The 18,449-nt window shown below is 42.2% G+C and overlaps 1 protein-coding gene across 2 annotated transcripts; it reads left to right on the top strand.

The window, feature by feature from the left end:
- The first annotated feature begins 435 nt into the window (after positions 1-435).
- Positions 436-17,572, top strand: KCNG4 (potassium voltage-gated channel modifier subfamily G member 4). 2 transcript variants are annotated; one of them, XM_032701399.1, is made up of 3 exons: positions 436-866; positions 1,733-2,532; positions 16,096-17,572. In XM_032701399.1, the coding sequence occupies exons 2-3, from the start codon at positions 1,783-1,785 to the stop codon at positions 16,885-16,887; spliced, it is 1,542 nt and encodes a 513-aa protein (XP_032557290.1). In that variant the 5' UTR covers positions 436-866; positions 1,733-1,782; the 3' UTR covers positions 16,888-17,572. The 2 variants fall into 2 exon arrangements, with proteins under 2 accessions (XP_032557290.1, XP_032557291.1); XM_032701400.1 differs by lacking the exon at positions 436-866 and adding an exon at positions 1,235-1,307.
- The last annotated feature ends 877 nt before the right edge of the window (positions 17,573-18,449 follow it).

The raw sequence follows: 18,449 nt of genomic DNA, 5'->3' as shown, positions 1-18,449 counted from the left end.
AGTACTTGGCTGTTGGAAAAGCACTGCAAGTCTGGAAAAGGGACTGCTCAGCACCTGTGCTTTACAAGCCAGAGACCCTTTCTTTTACAGAAGGAAAGCATTTCCTTGATAGCCAAAGGAATGCTGAGGCACAGCATCCATGCACCCAACAAACTTCCCTTTCCTTCTAGGGATATTAAAGAGCAAAGCCCAGTTTCATGGGGGATAAAGGTCATGGAAATTGCCTCTGAGGAATTTGAGTGGTGTCTCCAGCCCAAGTAAATCTAGCATGACTATGATGGAAGGAGTTAACAGACACTGAAATTGTTTTATTAAGTAGATTTGCCAGAATTTACTGATTATTAAACCTCATTAGTCGGGGACTTGTACTCCATGTTCTTACCCAGTTGCTGCCTGCTGCCTGCTGGAGAGATGAAGGGATGCTGGAGAGATTATTTCTAAGCCCTTCCCCCTTCCCTCTCCCCTCCTCTTCCAGGGCCACATTGGCAGTCCCGGGGGAAACAGAGGAGAGACAAGGAGAGGGCAGGATCCACCAGCTCTCACTCAGCACATTTCACCAAGAAGCCCCAGGAGAGGAGCTGCCCCTCAGGACACCGCCTCCCTTGCAGAGGATCTATCAGTAAAACATATGTTGCGCGAACACACACGGCTGTTCTCCCCTTCCAGGAAAGCAAGAAAACAAGAGGAAGAGCAAAGAGACTGCCATCTCCAGAGTGCTCTGGTGATTTTTTACATGCAAACAATACTGTAAAACATCCCCGGGTGTTTGTGCCGGACGGTGCCCCGGGGAGCAGCCGAGCGGTGGGCGGGATGTGCTCTTCACCTGCGGGGCAGGAGGGCACCCGGCAGCAGCACCCGGAGCGCTGGTAAGGAACTTCGCGGAACTTTCCTTGCAATTCTTGCACTTCACGGACTCGGGGTAAGAATAAGAAATACCTTTTAATCTTGAGAGCTGATGAACAAAAGCAGGGATTTGTTCCTGAAAGGAGGGAAGTTAAGGAAGGGGTGAGTGTTTCAACTGTTTGCTCCCTCCAAGCTGATAAAAACACTTTGTGTAGCAAAGTTCTCCACGATGGGCAAACGGTCCCTCTGTCTTCTCGGTAATTTGCAGTGACACGAGGTCGGGCTGATAAGAATAGTCATCATTTACGCAGCACTTTTCCACTTAAGGAATTTTATAAACCTCTAGTAGCTAATCCATGCCATACCCCCGAGAGGCAGTGCCGGCGTGCAGGGAAGGAAAGAGGAATCACAATCCGAGCAGTCAAGTTAAAGCAATTAGGAACTTTGCATCCAGCTGACGGCAGGTAATTGACCACTCCACCCCTAATAACTATTAAGCAGCTTAGTTGAGTTAGAGTGTGTTTGAGGGTTTATAGAAATAACAAAGCAAAGCGGTAACTACCGGAAAACAACGATCTAACGATGCCTGAGATCTGCTCGGGGAAGAGCCCGATCTGTTCCCGGTTGGATCTGCAGGCACCCGACCCTCCGCGATAATTATGAATGAGGCTGTAGCTCCTCTGTGCCTGTGTTGCCAGACAACCAATGAGGCTGCAAAGCAAAGCTCATTCACAGGCTGCAGGTTTCGGGAAGGAGCACAGAGGTGACTTTTACTTACGAAGCAGGCACTCATTAATTTTGTGATTTAGGAAAGGAGCTGGGAACACCTTTTGTCTTACAATAACCTCTGCTATGTTTTCTCCTCCTTGCTGTGTCTTCTGGCTGACAGATACCCCTGCTCTGATGCCATTTCGGATGTCCCGGTGAGAACTCTTAGAGATGCCTATTCTCTCCAGAGGCAGTGATCAAGACTATAGTAACATTAGCTACAACTCCTGTAATTCCTTGAGCCACTTCATCCCTATCTGTGTGGAAACCCCTTCTGTCAAAGGGGTCCATTACCAGAGAGCCAGGAGGATTTACCACCCTGACCAAGTCTCTGCGGCCGATCTGAAGACAGAGATCATGATAAATGTTGGAGGCATAAAGTACCTGCTGCCTTGGAGTACTTTAGATGACTTCCCTCTGACCAGACTGAGCAAACTAAAGCTTTGCAGCAGCTATGAAGAAATAATTCAGCTGTGCGACGATTACGACGAAGACACCCATGAGTTCTTCTTTGACAGGAACCCCAATGCTTTTGGGATGATTGTCAGCTTCCTAGCAGCAGGGAAGCTGATGCTCTTAAGAGACATGTGTGCCTTGTCTTTTCAGGAGGAGCTGAGATACTGGGGGATTGAGGAATCCAACCTGGAGAACTGCTGCTTTCGGAAACTGTTTCAGAAGCTGCAGGAGTTGGCCGAGATCCGCAAGGAAGAGGAGCTTCGGAGGAGCAAAGAGGCTACGTGTGTCTTGGATGAGAAAACCAGATTTGGACAGTTTATGAACAGACTCAGAGATATGGTAGAAAATCCCCAGTCAGGACTCCCAGGCAAAGTCTTTGCTTGTCTCTCCATTCTCTTTGTGGCCACCACAGCTGTAAGCCTTTGTGTCAGCACAATGCCGGACTTAAGAGCTGAAGAAGACAGGGTAAGTCAGTCCTTTTTAACTACTCTGACTACAGAACTAATGAAAGTCGGTACCAGAAAACCCAATAATGGCTTAAATGGGTTCTATCTTTTTCAAAGTGATGTTGAGAATAATGTGAACAAATATTGTACTAATCTTTTAACTAAAATACAAGACAGCTTCTGGACAGAACAGATATTTCAGCTCTCCAATAAAACACTTTTTTCCTTCTTAGGAAGCAGTTGCCAGCGTAAGATCAAGTTGTTAGCACTGAGTCTCTCGAACTGAAATTGTGGAGTTTTCAAGATGCTTTACCCTCTAGTTACAAGAAATGTCTCGTTTGGACACATCAGCTACAGAAATATTTTCCTCTGACATCCTTATTTTTAAAACAGCTGGGTATCTTCCTTTGTGGTTAGACAGTCAAATCTTTAAAGAGGAAGAAATATTCATTAACTTTTATTGTTACAATGTTACATTTCAATGGTTGCATAAAGATTAAAGGATGAGAGACAGATTAAGTATATTTGCAGATACTGATATTTAAAAGCTGTGCCTCCAAAAATCATAATTCCATGCTAACTGAATTCTGTATGTGCCCATATATATATATATATATGTACATATTTTAGGAGTAATGCCAAACACTAGCTGAAGTGCTAACTGCATTTAAACCCTCCTCAAATAAGTCATCCACATTAATTCAGGGCAAATAAATCAAGCCTGTGTCATACATTAAAGATCTCTATAACATTGCTGGGAATATTTCAAGATTTAAAAGATTTATTTTTCTAATGATAAAACAGAGGAAAGTAACAATACAAAGTTATTGCAGATGTGGTAATGTCCAAATTCATCAAATAACCTTGACTAATCTCTGTAATGAATCCTGTGCTTCATTTGCAAACTGCCCTTTCAAAAGTGCTGAGGAAATCCGTGTGACATAAACTCCCTGCCCCAACCACTGCTGTGAGATAAGACACCCCTCAGAGTATCATATATCGATGAATAAAGTCATTTTTACATTTATAGCACAGCAGAGTGTGCACAATACAAAAATCTGTGTATATTTTACTGCCCAAGCCATGAGTCGAAGCAGCACAGTCATGGTGAAGATGTGTCATGATATTTGATGTCTTTGAATAAAACTAAGGACTGCACAGGAGGCTGAAATCTAAGATCATTCCCTGTTCCATTTTAACCCCTTGAATATTAACTTACACTTGCATAGGGAGACTATAAGGAATAAGCCTGATGCTCTTACAGCCTTGCACAGCTATTACTTTTTGGCAGGAGAAACTGTTATCACTGTTCCAATGCTTCTTCTGAGGAAGTACTTTAAATATAGAACATCCTTCTTAGAGATGTACAAACATTACAAACTCTGCTCCAGCAAGTGCTTCCTACTAACTTTGCTAATGGAAGTAGCCCAATGCTTTTTATCCTAATTTCCCAACCACGGCAGAAAAAGCTTTTATAAATACTTCCCATGCCAAAGAACAAGTACATGATGTTTCAGAGCTCAGCCAGAAGTAACATGTTGTGTGTTTTAAAAATAATTAACTGTAAGTTAGAAAGGGAAGCTCACTGAGGGTTATAAGTGTATCTGGTAGCTGCAGTGGAGCTGCTGTTCCTGGATTTCCTATAAAACAGGGATGACATTACTACTTAGAGATTTGCATATATATCACTACTTTAAAACCAAGCAAACTGGCATGAAATAGGCTCAAAAGATGGAATGTTTAAAGTGCAGGGGAGAGGATAAAGGATGAACTTGAGCAAAGGACCACATTTGTCCAAATATTTGGAAGCATCCCATAGTTTACACTTAACAGCACCAGCCTAATGTACTTTGTCACTGAGTCCCAGAAGCACAGAACAGAGTATTAAAAGTCCTATTACTTGAATCATGTAAAATTATGCAATAGAAAACATAGGGGAATATACAGGACAAAATACTCATGGCTTGTGGAAAGCAGAGAATCTGAACTACTAAAGAGCAGGTTTTTTCATCCTTACTTTTCCATCCCTAAATTCTTATCTTTCAACACCTGAGATTTTCTTACTGGGATCTCAAAAGAGAATTTTGGCTAGAACTGGACAAATAACTCCATGAATTTAATTGACTAAAAATAGTACTTGGCTGCAGCTGAGTCATACTTAGGCAAATTGTAACTCCAGGTTGATTTGTAACTCAAAACTGTTCACTGACCTCAGAAAGTGATTCCAAGATGGGACCACATTTACCAGCAACCAAGGACAGGCATTCAGAAACTGAAATTTTGGCTTTTTGGACTGAACACAATGTTGATTCAATATGTTTGCTCAGCAACAGAAAACAGTCAAATTCCTTCCCAAAGTTTCTGAACCACCTGTGATTTCACATCTGAATTCTATCCTCTATCCTGAGGTTTATTCATTTCTGAGTTAAAGCTTGGCAAGACCTCAGTGGCAAATGTGCTTACAAGTACTGCAAGGATCTATTTTCCAGTGTCACTAACACTGGAAATTGAATTTATCCATTCTGAAATACAAACAAAAAAGAATTTACCTCTGGTGCACATGTACCACTCTAGGGTCCTGTTTCTCCTCATCACGGACACATTAAAGAGTGAGAACTGGCTCAAGGAGAAGGATTAGAATCAAAAACAAAAAAAAAAAAAAGGAAAAATAATACAAGGTGACTTCCACTTCACTCACTTTGCTCAGAGGCTGCTGATCCCACCCTGCAGGCACATCAAATCCCTTGTCCTTTCAGCAGCTACTAAACCAGGTCTGCTCAGGAGGGAGAAAAGCTGCCTGGGCAGGCAGAAGAGCAAACAGGAGTCCTCACTATCCGAGGGAAAGTGAAAACTCCAGTCTCTGGGAGAGGGATGGCAAGGAGCCAAGGAAAGAGCATCTGCATCAGGGAAGCCCAGTCACCCTGGCAACCAGAGGGGAGGGAAGGATCCATCTCCATGGGCAGCAGGGAAGGGAGGGGAGGGTTTGCTTAAAGGCAGGAACACAGCTGAAAGTAAAATAAAAAAGGAGTTGTTATAACTGATACCATGCACACACTGCAGAATATGTCAAATGCCATTTAGGAACCTCCTCGTTAGAGATATGAAAGAAAAATATAGATTTGGGCAAACAGTTCTGTGAGTATCACATGTGCACCTGCCATGAATCCCAACCCAGAGTGAGCAGTCCCAGCAGAAGGAAGCCAAGAGTTCAGGAAAACTGTAGAGCAGCAAATGAATAGCTCTAGTGATGTCAATTTTAAGTCTGACCATGAAATAAATATACAAAAGGCTAAGGAAAGAGGAGTCATCAAAACAACCAAAATGTCACATTTCCCAAGAGTAATACGTCCTTGTCCATGATATTTGCATTTATTCTTTATGGAGATCAAATAGTGTTTGGTAAAGAAGCAAATATAATATCACCAAAATACAACAATCAAGGTACATGTGTATGTAAAGATAGGAAAAAGGCATATTTGGAGATAAACTGTTCCCGATCTGAATGGGCAGCCTGAGAAAACTAAAAATCTGCATCAGAGACCACACACATAGAGGATAATAAAGATGAAGGGACAAAATACACCAGTATTGCCCTTAAATGAAGGAATTAAGATCATCCCACTAGAGACAAGGCAAAAATCCCATCAAAGTCCCCCCAAAGCCCCAATCCCACATAAGAGTTACAACCAGGATCCAAGAGGTGTAACTGCAATAGTCACTGCTCAGTACATCCAACCCAAAGGAAAAAACATCCTTACACCAGGGAAACATGGAATTAAGCCACTGTAGAAGAGTCTGGAGAGGCAGAACGCTTTGAAGCACTCTTGGGATTTTCCTCAGGATGAGATATTTCATTTAATGAGTCCCTAAAATTGGCGTCCTCTCGAGAAATGACTCAGCAGAAAGGACCCAGCGAGGTCTTTGCTTCGGGAAGGCAAGAAAATGAAGTCAGGGGGAAGAAGAAGAATAAAAAAACCCAGATATTTCCCTTCCCTGACCTTGTTAAGGCTATTTTTGTATTTGCTCTTAATTGACCTTCAGAAGGTTGTAACTGCTGTAGGTATTGCATGGAACCTAATGAAACACGACCTACAGAAGCTGCAACCACTGTCGTCTCATGTGAAGATTTTATTTGAAAATCAGAATATTCTTTTTTTTTTTTTTTTAAAGCTTCCATTCCTGGAGTAATTTCATTATTTGAAAATCTAATTCCTCTTCAAAGAGTAAGTTTTTGGTCTGTGGTTGCACTTAGAACCCAGAAAGCATGAACAGATGTAAAGAACCCAATACTTAACATATAGAACCACTTTTAAATTATTTTTTTTTCATTCTGCACCATTATTCTGGAGGCCCTGACTTATGCTTTTCAATGTTTGATATTGCTGAAGTTGTCTGTATGACACTGAAGCCAGAATATTTGGCTTGTACACTGGAGGAAACTGCCAAGAAACACATTTTCTTTAAAAATGGAATAATTTTACTTTACAGGGGAAAAACCAATTTATTTACCTTACTGTGAAAAGAAACAAAATCTAGTGCTCATTCACAAGTGTAAGACTATAAAGAATATGTCTCCATGCCCATCTATAAATATACTGGTATATACATGACTTGAAATTACTTGGAACAAAATAAAGCTGGATGTGCTTCGGGTTTATTGCATTGGCTCAAGCACATTATTCTGTGTTCTTATCAGGTCACCTCCTGTGGACACTCCCCCTCCTAAATTATCTAGGCATCTAGAACCATTCTGATTTCTTCTAAGCATTTTGATCAGCAAAGAAAGTATTGCAGAATTTTAAAGTGGGAAAATGTGCTTCACTGAAGCCCCAAAACCCTCCTGGTCTAGGTGTACTCAGCACAGCAGAATCCAGCCAATTTATTTGCTTCATGGACTGAAGGAGTTAAATTAATAATGACTGAAGAAAGATGAAATAAGAAGCCATTAAATCAGAGTACTCAAGCCTAGGACTGAAATATATATATATATATATAAAAATATATAAATTATTGTTTAATGGGATCTACCTTTTTTTTTGAGGCTTGCATGTCACTCAGTAATGTCAAAGGCTTTGACCTTGAGATTGCACTGTTACATTAACACTCTGATTTCATAGTTCCACGTTACCAGTAACTATTTTCCAAGCATCTGCGAAGAGAATTGCATATTTCAGCATTAAATCTATTATGTACAACATAGATAAAGCTCATATTACTTAAGCCCTGCTCTCCACAACCCAAGAAGGCACTGCAGGGGTGGCCACTGCTGACCCTCTGCGTCCCAGAAAACAATTTTCTTCAGAAACCCGGGATGCTCCTGTGAGGAAAAGGGCTCTACACGGCTTTCCAAAGCTGGCTCTGCCAGTCCAAGGCCCAGTGTTCAGAAAGCACAATTAGACATTATTAGTTTGCCTGATGTTCATCCAGTTTTGGCTGCGTCCCAACAGCACTAAGTCTCTGAGCTTTGCACGCCATGCTGGGGGGACACCCAGCTGTTCCAGCTGCTGGGCAATATATTATTTAGTAAATCCCTTCTTTGGGAAGGTGGGTATTCCCTCTGAGGGAGGTGCTGTGTCTCTGGAAAACTCTATTTGAAACTAATGCATCCTCCAAGTTGCTAGCAATAATGCCACAAGTATTAAAAATAATACATGCTGTAGAAATGCCTCTTTCACTGTGATGTAAATCTTTGAGGACTCTTCAGTCTGCTGCTGCAGTCAGATTCACAGTCTGGTGTTTGAGTTCTGAGCCAAAAAAAAAATCATGGAATGGTTTGGGTTGGAAGGAACCTTAAAGATGATCTGATTTCCACCCCCTGCCATGGGCAGGGACACCTTCCACTAGACCAGGTTGCTCCAAGCCCCACCCAACCTGGTCTTTAACACTTCCAGGGATGGGGCAGCCACAGCTTCTCTGGGCAACCTGGGCCAGGGCCTAATTTCTAGTTATAAAATCTAATTGTGAATTCCATTGCAGCATCAGGGCTTTGAACTGGGTATGTTGTGTTCATTCCCACAGTGTCAGCACCTCCTGTCAGCATTAGTACTTTCCCTTATAACAGATTCAACCATACTTGGGACCTCTTGTAAACCCTGTACTACACAGATACAAAAAGGAGTTTCTACTCCAAAGAACTTACAGTGTAGTGAGAAAAGAAGCACAGAAGAAACAGTAACAGGGCAAATGATTTGACCAGCAGCAAAACTGTCAGTTGAAGGTCATCCTCTCAAGTCCCAGATAAATACCTTGACTGTGTTGCTCTTCACAGTTATAAAATTAAGTCTGTTAAATTTCTTACTAGAAAACCAAGAAAAAGATCATTCTTCCACATCTTTCTCCTAACACAAACACTTTGGAGTCACCAACTGGTTTAAATCAAATTCAAATTCTTCAGATTGATTCTCACAGTATTTGCAGAATAAAGACCCAAGCTTAAAAGTTAATTGAAATATTTTATTTTAGTTACACTTCTGCCCCAGAGGACATAATTATGTGTTGGACACAGAGGTAATAATTTCTTTCTCTGTTTTAACTTCCACATTAATACAATCCCAATATTAGTTCAGTTTCCTCAAATGTTCTAGTTGTAGTAATTGTTTCCCTAAGTCCAAGCTTCTTTCCCATAAAGCAGAACGAGTGGGAACTCATTGTGTGCTCAGAATACGCAGCACTCCTTTAACAAGCTCATCATCCTCTAAATCAGGTTACAGCCTCTTTCTCAGCAGGCTGTAACCTTCTGTTTTTATTGCATCAGTCTGAAACCGTAAATCCACGTGCTGAAGTGATCCATAACACAGGGTTTTCAAGCTCTCCCTAACCCTGATTTGATTCAGCAGAGCATGGTTTAATTATTCCAATAACAACAGCAATGCGGCCGCAGTGATTCAGCAGTACCTGCAGCACTGCAGCTGGATCCCACAGCTCAGGTATGCAGGGAACACACCCTGGCACGACACTTCCTAACAGAGTCATCCCTTAGCAGCCAAAAGGGATTTCTCCCCTGTACCTCTTCATTTCCTGCTGCCAGCTGGGATAAGAACAGTCTGGAGCTGGTTGGGTACCTCAGTTCCTTACTTCAAGGTCTTGGTTTGCCTCTACTCCTGCCTAACCACTCTCTAGAATTTGCAACCTCCCCCTCTATCCCCACTGCCTTGGAGCTGTGGGCAGGCAAGAGTAAGAGCCAAACCTTCTTTTTCACTATGCCATTAGTTCGTATTTTTTCCCCACAGAGGGAACTGCTCAGGGAAAAGCTGTAGACCAGGATGTACTGACCAGGGACAACCTTGAGAAGAGCAAAATGCTGGAAAACAGCCCCCTGCCTAGGAAATGGCAACCTTGGGCTTAGAGAGGGAAATTCCTGCTAGTTTTGCTTCTAAATCCTCCATACAGAGGGCTGAATGTTTTTGGACAAAGGGCCAGGCTGCAAGAAGAGCAGCCTTGCTGGGATAAGTGCTGGACAGCACAAGCTGGCAGAAGGCAGGTCGAGAGCCACAATACAGGCTGATCCCATCTGCTGCCACTTGAGTGGACACTGGCCTCTGTCCACAAAACACTGGATCAGAGGAAGGATCTGAGCAGTAACTGGCTGCACTTTACCGTGCCAAGCAAAATCTGGACCTGCCAGGGTAAATTTAGCAGATGTGAATTGTGACCTTGCACAAGCCACGGGGCCAAGCGTGTTTCTGGTGTGAAGGATGACGTTCTGGCAGCCTGAACTTTGACTGCAGAGCATTGAGAAGGTCCTGTGTTTAAGGAAACTCCTTTAGGACTCCAACAGGAGTCAGAATCAAGAACATCAAGCATATTGCTCTGTGAGCTCCTTCCCTGCTTTGTTTTGGGCTGTTTGGCCCAGGTGACTGGGCACCAGAAGAGCCTTTACTCGAAGCAATCACTGCTGCATCTCGGGCAGATCTGGCTGGGAAGAGGATTCAGACCCTTTCAGTCCATTGCTCATCTGTGCTCTGATGATGAGCCAGCTGGTTTCCATAAACATACCCTGGGAACAACAGTGTTTGCATACAGTGGTTCAATCATGGCTTCTGGCTGGGTTCAAGGACTTTTATCAACTTGGCTTCATAAATAATATGAGATGCCTTCCTCCTAAGTGTGCTGTGTAAGCAGCATATCTACATATTGCTGATGCACAGGTTGATTTCCACTCTAGAGCTCTGAATATATAAAGCTCAAAAATATTAAACTATATGTATGACACGATTCTGGAATAATCCATATACTGATCAAGCAGCACTTGTTAGCAAAGTGTTCTACAAGCATCAGAGGAACTTTTGCCACTTAGCTAGGAAATAGATTATTTGACACAAGAAACACTTAGTATCACTAACACCATCCTGAGCAGTGTTCACTGGCAAGCACAGAAAAGAGATAGTCAAAAATGCTGTGGGTTTCCTTGTTTTACATCTCAGACTCCACCCTGTTTATAGACCGTGTGAAATCTCAAACTACACTCCACAGAAAACAGGTTCAGATTGCTGTCAATAAAATTCCACTTAGAGTCAGTCACAACAAGGGCAGAAAGTTGGTACCTATGCAATTCTATTCTCATACAGCTGCAGCACTGCACTCCCAATATGGAATAATAGGATTTCTTTCTGCAATTTACCCCTAATTAAGAGGGACAAAAGGGCAAAAAGTGTTGAGGTAAATCCTTGGCAGATCAGGTAATATATATTATAATATATATATATATAATGTATAATTCAGTCTTAGTCTCCCTGGGCATTACCAAAATTATCGATACATGTAAAGATATTATTTTCACTAGATGAAATTTATGTCTATTGTAGTTTAGGTTAGTGCTGCATAGCTCTGAGATCTGATTTTGTTTATTATCCTCAGTGTCATTACACTTTAATTAATGCTTTCTGGTGAGCTAAGAGGGCACTTGGCCAAGGAATGTATCTTATCTTGTGAGCGGCACATACCTTAAACCCATTTAGCTTGGATTCACAATTGGTGAATAAATTTCTGTTTTGGAACCTCACCCATGTAATTGAGGTCTGAGATTTAGCTGTCACACATTACTCTGGAGGTGCTGAATTCCTGAACCTCAGATCCTTTCCAGAAAAGGTACTCCAAGGAAGCTGCAGTAACGCTTACCAGAGTCACAGAGCTTCCCACTGTTAACAAATATTACATTATATGTACAATATACTTATTGTATACATATTATACTTAATATAGATCCAGAAAGTGTACACTAAAACAAAAAAAAATTATTGACTTCTTTGTCATAAACTGGATATAAATTTGACTCTATAACCTACAGCTCACCCACACTTTAAAACTGCCTGGCCAAACTTCATAGAAGAGCAATTCAGCTTGATTACAGAACACACCTCCTTTGGCTCAGGGAGCTGAAGAACAAAGGCGAATGGCTTTAAACTGAAAGAGGGTTGGTTTAGATGAGATATTGGGAAAAAATTCTTCCCTGTGAGGGTGGAGAGGCCCTGGCACAGGTTGCCCAGAGAAGCTGTGGCTGCCCCATCCCTGGAAGTGTCCAAGGTCAGGTTGGATGAGGCTTGGAGCAACCTGGGATAGTGGAAGGTATCCCTGCTCATGGCAGGGGGTTGGAACAAGATTCCAAGGTTCCTTTCAACCCAAACGTTCTATGAAGCTCTGGAGGGGAAAATAGAAGCCAGGAGATTTGCCTTGGGCACCTGTTTCCTCAGGCTGTTGGAACAGGGCACTGGCCTAACTGGACTCAGCACCACTGTTCTTATATTTTATTATGAATCTATTTTTTCATATCTAAAGAGAAGTTAACAGAAGTATCCTAAAATGAGCAATCTCAGTCTAACACTGTGAGCTCCAGCTCATCAGAGAACACAGAAAATAAGCCATTACCTTATACAGCAATAATGAAGAGGAAGCTTGAATTGCTTATTATCTCTGATGGTACAGGAGTTTGAAACAACTCCTTTGCTTCTTTGAGGTGGTTTATAAATTCAAGAAACCATTCAATATTTCAGGCATCAGGCTCAGTATATATCTTTTAGATACAAAATATTGCTTCCTTCACTGCTGAGCCAACTGCTCATTTCACACATAAGATCAATACCAGGCACTCATTTTATGACATTTATATCATGTGAGGCAGAATTTCTGCCAGAGGCAAGTTCCATAAGTCCTGATGAATTCTTGCATTGTTGAAAAGTAAATCTGCAGGATGAATAAGGAGTTATATACTTGCTCACCACTGGTTCTGTGATAACTGTTCTCCCATGAGAGTTCATGAAGGTTTCAGTACTGATTGATGCTACCATAGAGTAAAACATGTTGAAAATACCCACCCAAAATATGCTGTTGTCAGTTATAAACAAAACCTCACCTTCCCCTCTTGTTCACAGTCAGCACCATACTGGCTTGGAGCTTTTACAGCTTCCACTACACTCATGGTACTGCATGTTCAAAACTGCAGGCAGGAAAAGAAAATAGTCAGTGAGAAACTGGACTGAAAGATATGAAAATAAAATTCTGCTCTAGTTAATGGTGAGGAGTTTGCTGTGTTTTGTGTTGGCAGGCCTGAACACTAAAATTTCCCAGGTGGGTTTGTTTTGTTCAGAAAGAAGAAATATATGGAAGTTGTTGTGGCAGAGAAATTTCCTTATTGGCCATGTAGGCAAAAAAACCCCTTTCATGCATCAAAGTATTTGGGCAACAATTTGACAGTTCACTGAAAGTAACTAATGGGAATGTGATGTCAACAGCAAATTTGACATTTCTCATGGCACAGAGGCATCAGTATTTTGATAAGAACATAGATTTGAAGTCAGTGTGTTATTCTACCTGTTCTTCAGACAACAGTTGTAAGTGGAACATAAACCACTGATTTCTAAAAATCCTCAAAACACTGGGAGAAACAGAAATTGGCTTTGGTAATTAACATTTCCACTTTTCCCCCTCTTATTCCAAATTTTGCTGCTTTTGAACAGGATGTTCGAAAGGACCAAGAAAGTTAAAAGAGTCTGACATTAGAGAGGGATATTCTATATAAATCATATAATTAGTATTACATAATATACACAAATGTTCCTAATATATTAAACATGCCCATACAAACTCATTGCATGAAATCTATCTCCCAAGTGTGAAGTCAATGAGCACATTCTCATTAAACACCATAGCCAGACACTGTGATATTTTCATTCTTTTTGTTGCTGGAGCAGAAAAAGGGACTCTGGTTTCATAGAATGATATGGAAACACTTCTGAAATGTCTTTTGCAAGGTACATAAAAAAGACAAAGTGTGCTAAGAGTGGAGAACTCTCTATCCTTTACATGCACGACTATGCTCAGAGGGAGAATAAAATGCACAACAACATTCCTGAAAAGTTTGATCTGAAGGATGCTTATATCTGAAAAAAGGAAATACACATTTAGGAAGCTGCCAGCACAAATTGCTTTCTCTAAATATATGTAACTTTCCATGGGGAGTACTGAGGCAACTGAGGATGGCAAGGAAAAAAAAATATCTCCCAACCAGTTCTTACAATGCTACACCTTGAAACTACACACTCAGTTCAAAAACCACCCTGGAACTTATTGGTTAAAACTTCCAGCAAACAAAATTTCTATTTTTCAAGGAAGAAACAGTGAAAGCTACACGATGATCTGAGAGCAATGTCACCTGTAAATTTATAAAGGGAAATAAATAACAGGTGCGCTGGAAATTCAGCCCAGTTAACAAAAAATAAAATAAATCTTGATGGGAACAATGAATAATTCACAGGCCACATCACTGGAGTGACCACAGGCGGGTCTGTGCAGGGTCCAGGCTGCACTGTACAAATAATTTAGTGCTCAGAAAGAGTGAGCACTGCATAACACAAGTGCTGATTGCAGGCAATCTCCTGCAGCCCAGTCAGCAGCTCTGCAAACATCGAGGCACTCCAGCCCTGCCACAGCCCTGACTGCAAATGGAGCCAGAACCTGATGCTGGAAGTGGGGCTCTGGTAGGGCCAAGACTTCAGTACCTTTTGTGGTGTTTGCTTTTAGAGGTAAACTGTGAACTTGACAGTGCAGAAAGGAGAATCCCCCAAATGGTGCTACAGGGCTAAATTGTTCTGAGGGTTAGACAGGGTAAATATATCCCTAAGGGAAATGTTGCCACTTTACCTGGGGAACCTCAGGTGGCCAAAGCCATAACCAGTGCCTGAACAAAAAGACTTGTTACCCCTGAGTGCAGCAGGAATTTTAACACGAGGTACACTCTAAACCCCATCACATTGCACTGCAGAGAGTAACTGAACAAAATTGGTAGTTGATTAGTAGTAGGGGTACGTGTTTCCTGCAGTGCTTTTAATATTGTTCATGAAATTTGGCTGAGAATGGCTGACTCTATGAGGAACTCTTCCACTAAATTGCTAAATTCCAGAGACAGATCATCAGGAAAAGTTCAGGCAGAAGCCCTGACTTCATTTTTCAGAGGTTACAAAAAAGCCTTTCACAAAACAAAGGGTCTGCAGATATTCCTGAATAGCACATGGCCACTATGTTCTCCCAAAGAGGTTCTCTGCACAGATCCTCTTTCATCGTCCCCAGTTCTGCTTGATCTTCTGCAGTTGTGAACATGCCAAGAGATGCAAGTCCCTGTTCTGCAAGAACACGAGAAGACTCTTGAACCTTGCTAAGCCTTCATGTATCAAAGCTGCAGCTGAAAAGAGCCATGTGCTAAATATTAACTTCCAAGTAGCGTCAAAATCTCAACTGAAATTTGCACCTCCTACGTTTGGGCTTCCTTGAACATGCAATGACCACCCATATTCTGAGTCCAGCCTGGAATTTCGAAGGGTTGTGATACTGGTCAATCCCTTTCTCTGGTTCCCAGTTACAGCTGAGATTTCTCATCTTCACCAGAAATCCAAACCCCAGACACTGGATTTTGATGACATGCTCAGCAAAGGAAAGCACACAAGGCTGCTTCAAAGTCAGCCAAAGTCCATGCAAGACTCCAGTTCACTTGAGCTGGTTTTGGATTAGAGCTGCAACCCAGATGTTTGCACTGGTGCAAGAATTTAAACAGCACGACGTCACTGTGAGAATATCATAAAATACCTGTTAGGTGGAATTTTTCAATAAACTTATTCCCAACACTTAAAAACTAAAAAACCATCATTAGTCCCACTGTAAGACAAGGGTTATTAACCCTAAGTATTTTATTTCTGTGTATAAGGACAGGAATGTATCTGCACAGGTTTATAAATCAGTCAAGTTTAAATTGATTTCTGTTTGAGATCAGAAAGTGAGACTTACAGGATGCATGCCAGGAGTTTATACAGAGGTGGGTTTTATTCATTTAGCCTGGAAGAAGCAGTCTAATAAAAATAATAATCATCTAATAATAAAATAAGCTGGGAGAAAAGTCTGTTCATTTAAATATTTCACATGCTCGTTGTTCTCTGCACACAGCTGAAAGATGGCTTTCATACAACTACCTGCTGCTGGGATTTGTTTACCTCTGATACCAGTACTCAAGCAGATCCATATTGCTTCTCCCTTGGTGTTTTTGGTCGCTGGTTCACAGACTGTTCTTTTGTTTAACTCTCTCTTTGTTTTGTGTCAGGGTGAGTGTTCCCAGAAGTGCTATTACATCTTTGTCATAGAGACCATCTGCGTGGCTTGGTTTTCCCTGGAGTTCCTCCTGCGTTTCATCCAGGCAAGGAGCAAGTGTCAGTTCTTCAAAGGACCCCTGAACATAATTGACTTCTTGGCTATTTCCCCCTACTACGCTTCCCTCATCTTCTCAGAGGACGACTCCAACGAGGAGGACGACAGGCCAAGCAGCAGCAGCAACACGTACCTGGAGAAGGTTGGTTTGGTGCTACGAGTTCTACGTGCCTTGAGGATCTTGTACGTCATGCGCCTTGCCCGGCACTCCCTGGGCCTGCAGACCTTGGGCCTCACAGTTCGGAAGTGCACGCGGGAATTCGGGCTGCTCTTGCTCTTCCTGTGCGTGGCTGTCACTCTGTTCTCTCCTTTGGTTTACCTGGCTGAGAACGAATCCGGGAGGGTGCTGGAGTTCACCAGCATTCCCGCCTCTTACTGGTGGGCCATCATCTCCATGACCACCGTGGGCTACGGAGACATGGTCCCACGGAGCGTCCCGGGGCAGATGGTGGCTCTCAGCAGCATCCTCAGCGGGATCCTCATCATGTCCTTTCCTGCAACATCAATATTCCACACGTTCTCCCACTCCTACTCGGAGCTGAGGAAGGAACACGAACGGTTGCAGTCTCAGCTGAGCAGAGCGAAGAACGCCAACCGCGCCGGGGAGAGCGACACCTTCAACGAGACAGACAGCCTGATCCTGGAGGAGCAGGCATCTCCCATCAAATACATCTACACAGGGAACTGAGCCTGGCTCTAAAGCATTCCCAGACACACATCAACAAAACACAAAGCAAAGCATCAGCATAGGTGACAGCACTATCATCTCTTCTGGCAAAGGTATAAGCAGCAGTCAGCCCAACACAGCCAGCTCTGACAAATCCCCACGGAGCTGGAGGTTGGGAGAAGGTCAAAAGTCAGTTTATTCAATAATAAATACTCCTTCTCTGTGACTAACAAGAATGAACTTTGTCTCTACCATCATGTATCTTGCTGAATACCTAATAACAAACCAGCTTCTGTTGGCACAAACACACTCGTTATTTTATTTGCCTTCGAGTTTCCAATGTTCTTGCAATTAATATCTTGAGCCAAGCATTAGAACGCATCCTTTGAGGGCTGGTGTTGTTATACAAAGTTCATCCACCAGGCACACAGATAAAATCTCAATTCTGTATCTAAAGCCAGTAATATGCTTAAAATAAAATGACTGTATGTGAAAGCTTTCAAAGTTTGCCTGTAGCCAGATGATCAATCTATAACTAACAAACTGCACTGCTATTGTATAAAACAGTGTTTGCAAGAGCATTTGCTTGAAATGCAGCCAGTCTGCAAAGTGTAAAAGTATCATACTAGACAGCAAAAGTCTTCAAATTTCTTTTTCACATATTTATTTAAAATAATAATGAGGAATAAAAAAGCCCAGGCTTATTGACCACATTAAAAAGTGTTGGCGTTATCTTTTTCACTGGATGGTGATAGTTCCTCTAGAAGAATGCTAAAAGACAGACTTATTGAAAATGAGATAACTCAGAAGTATCCAAAGGTATAAATAGTAAAGAATGAGGTAAATGATTGCTAGAGAGGAAGTGGGAGTGATTTCCTAATGCTAATGAAGATGTCCCTTTTGGGATATCCAAGTATAACCAGAAGGAAGCAATATGACTATGCAGAAGTCAATGCTGCTTCATGGGACAGTCTGGATGGTCTTGTACAATTTGAGCTTTCGGATGATGTGAACAAAGTTGGTGAAAACCAAGTCTCAAAGGCCAGGTGTGCACAGACACTTGAGTGTTCAGTCCCACATCACTCGCAGTGCACAGACAGTGCTGTTGACACCCCCAGGACATTGACACGCCGAATTTTGGGCATGTATTTAAGCACGGAGATTAATCAAGGCCTAAATTGGTTTTTAATCAGATTTTCAGCTTTCATTATTCCATTTCTTAAATCTTGCCAAGGTCCCCATGACTTTGGGACGGAGCAAAGCTCAGGGAAGTGACCGTTCCCTGGAAGCAGCTTTTAGCAGGCACCGCTCCCACAGCACGGGGCAGTTCGGAGCCCGGGAGGCACTTCCAGCATTGACCCTTCTCCCACCTGGACACACAAACACTTGCAGAGTTCTGCACCTTCCTGCAGGCATTTGGTGTTCAGAAACTCTCCTCCCCGAGAGTACACGGCTCAAGTACAGAAAAGCACAGTTGTTGGCACAATTGGGATGACGTGACTGGGATTAATCTCACGGGTTTATCTTGCTATTGACCTTATGATTTAAACCAGAGGAACTGTAGCAGATTATAGATGGGATGT

The sequence above is a fragment of the Chiroxiphia lanceolata genome, chromosome 13 (assembly GCF_009829145.1).
Source record: "Chiroxiphia lanceolata isolate bChiLan1 chromosome 13, bChiLan1.pri, whole genome shotgun sequence".
Lineage (NCBI taxonomy): Eukaryota > Metazoa > Chordata > Aves > Passeriformes > Pipridae > Chiroxiphia > Chiroxiphia lanceolata.
The sequence above is the reverse complement of the archived record's forward strand: the minus strand, read 5'-3'. Positions and strand labels throughout refer to the sequence as shown.

Bases quoted from the DNA above. Each gene is read 5' to 3' on its own strand.
- KCNG4 (XM_032701399.1), top strand. From the start codon at position 1,783: ATGCCTATTCTCTCCAGAGGCAGTGATCAAGACTATAGTAACATTAGC. The intron at 2,533-16,095 runs GTAAGTCAGTCC...GTTTTGTGTCAG, and splicing joins TAAGAGCTGAAGAAGACAGG to GGTGAGTGTTCCCAGAAGTG.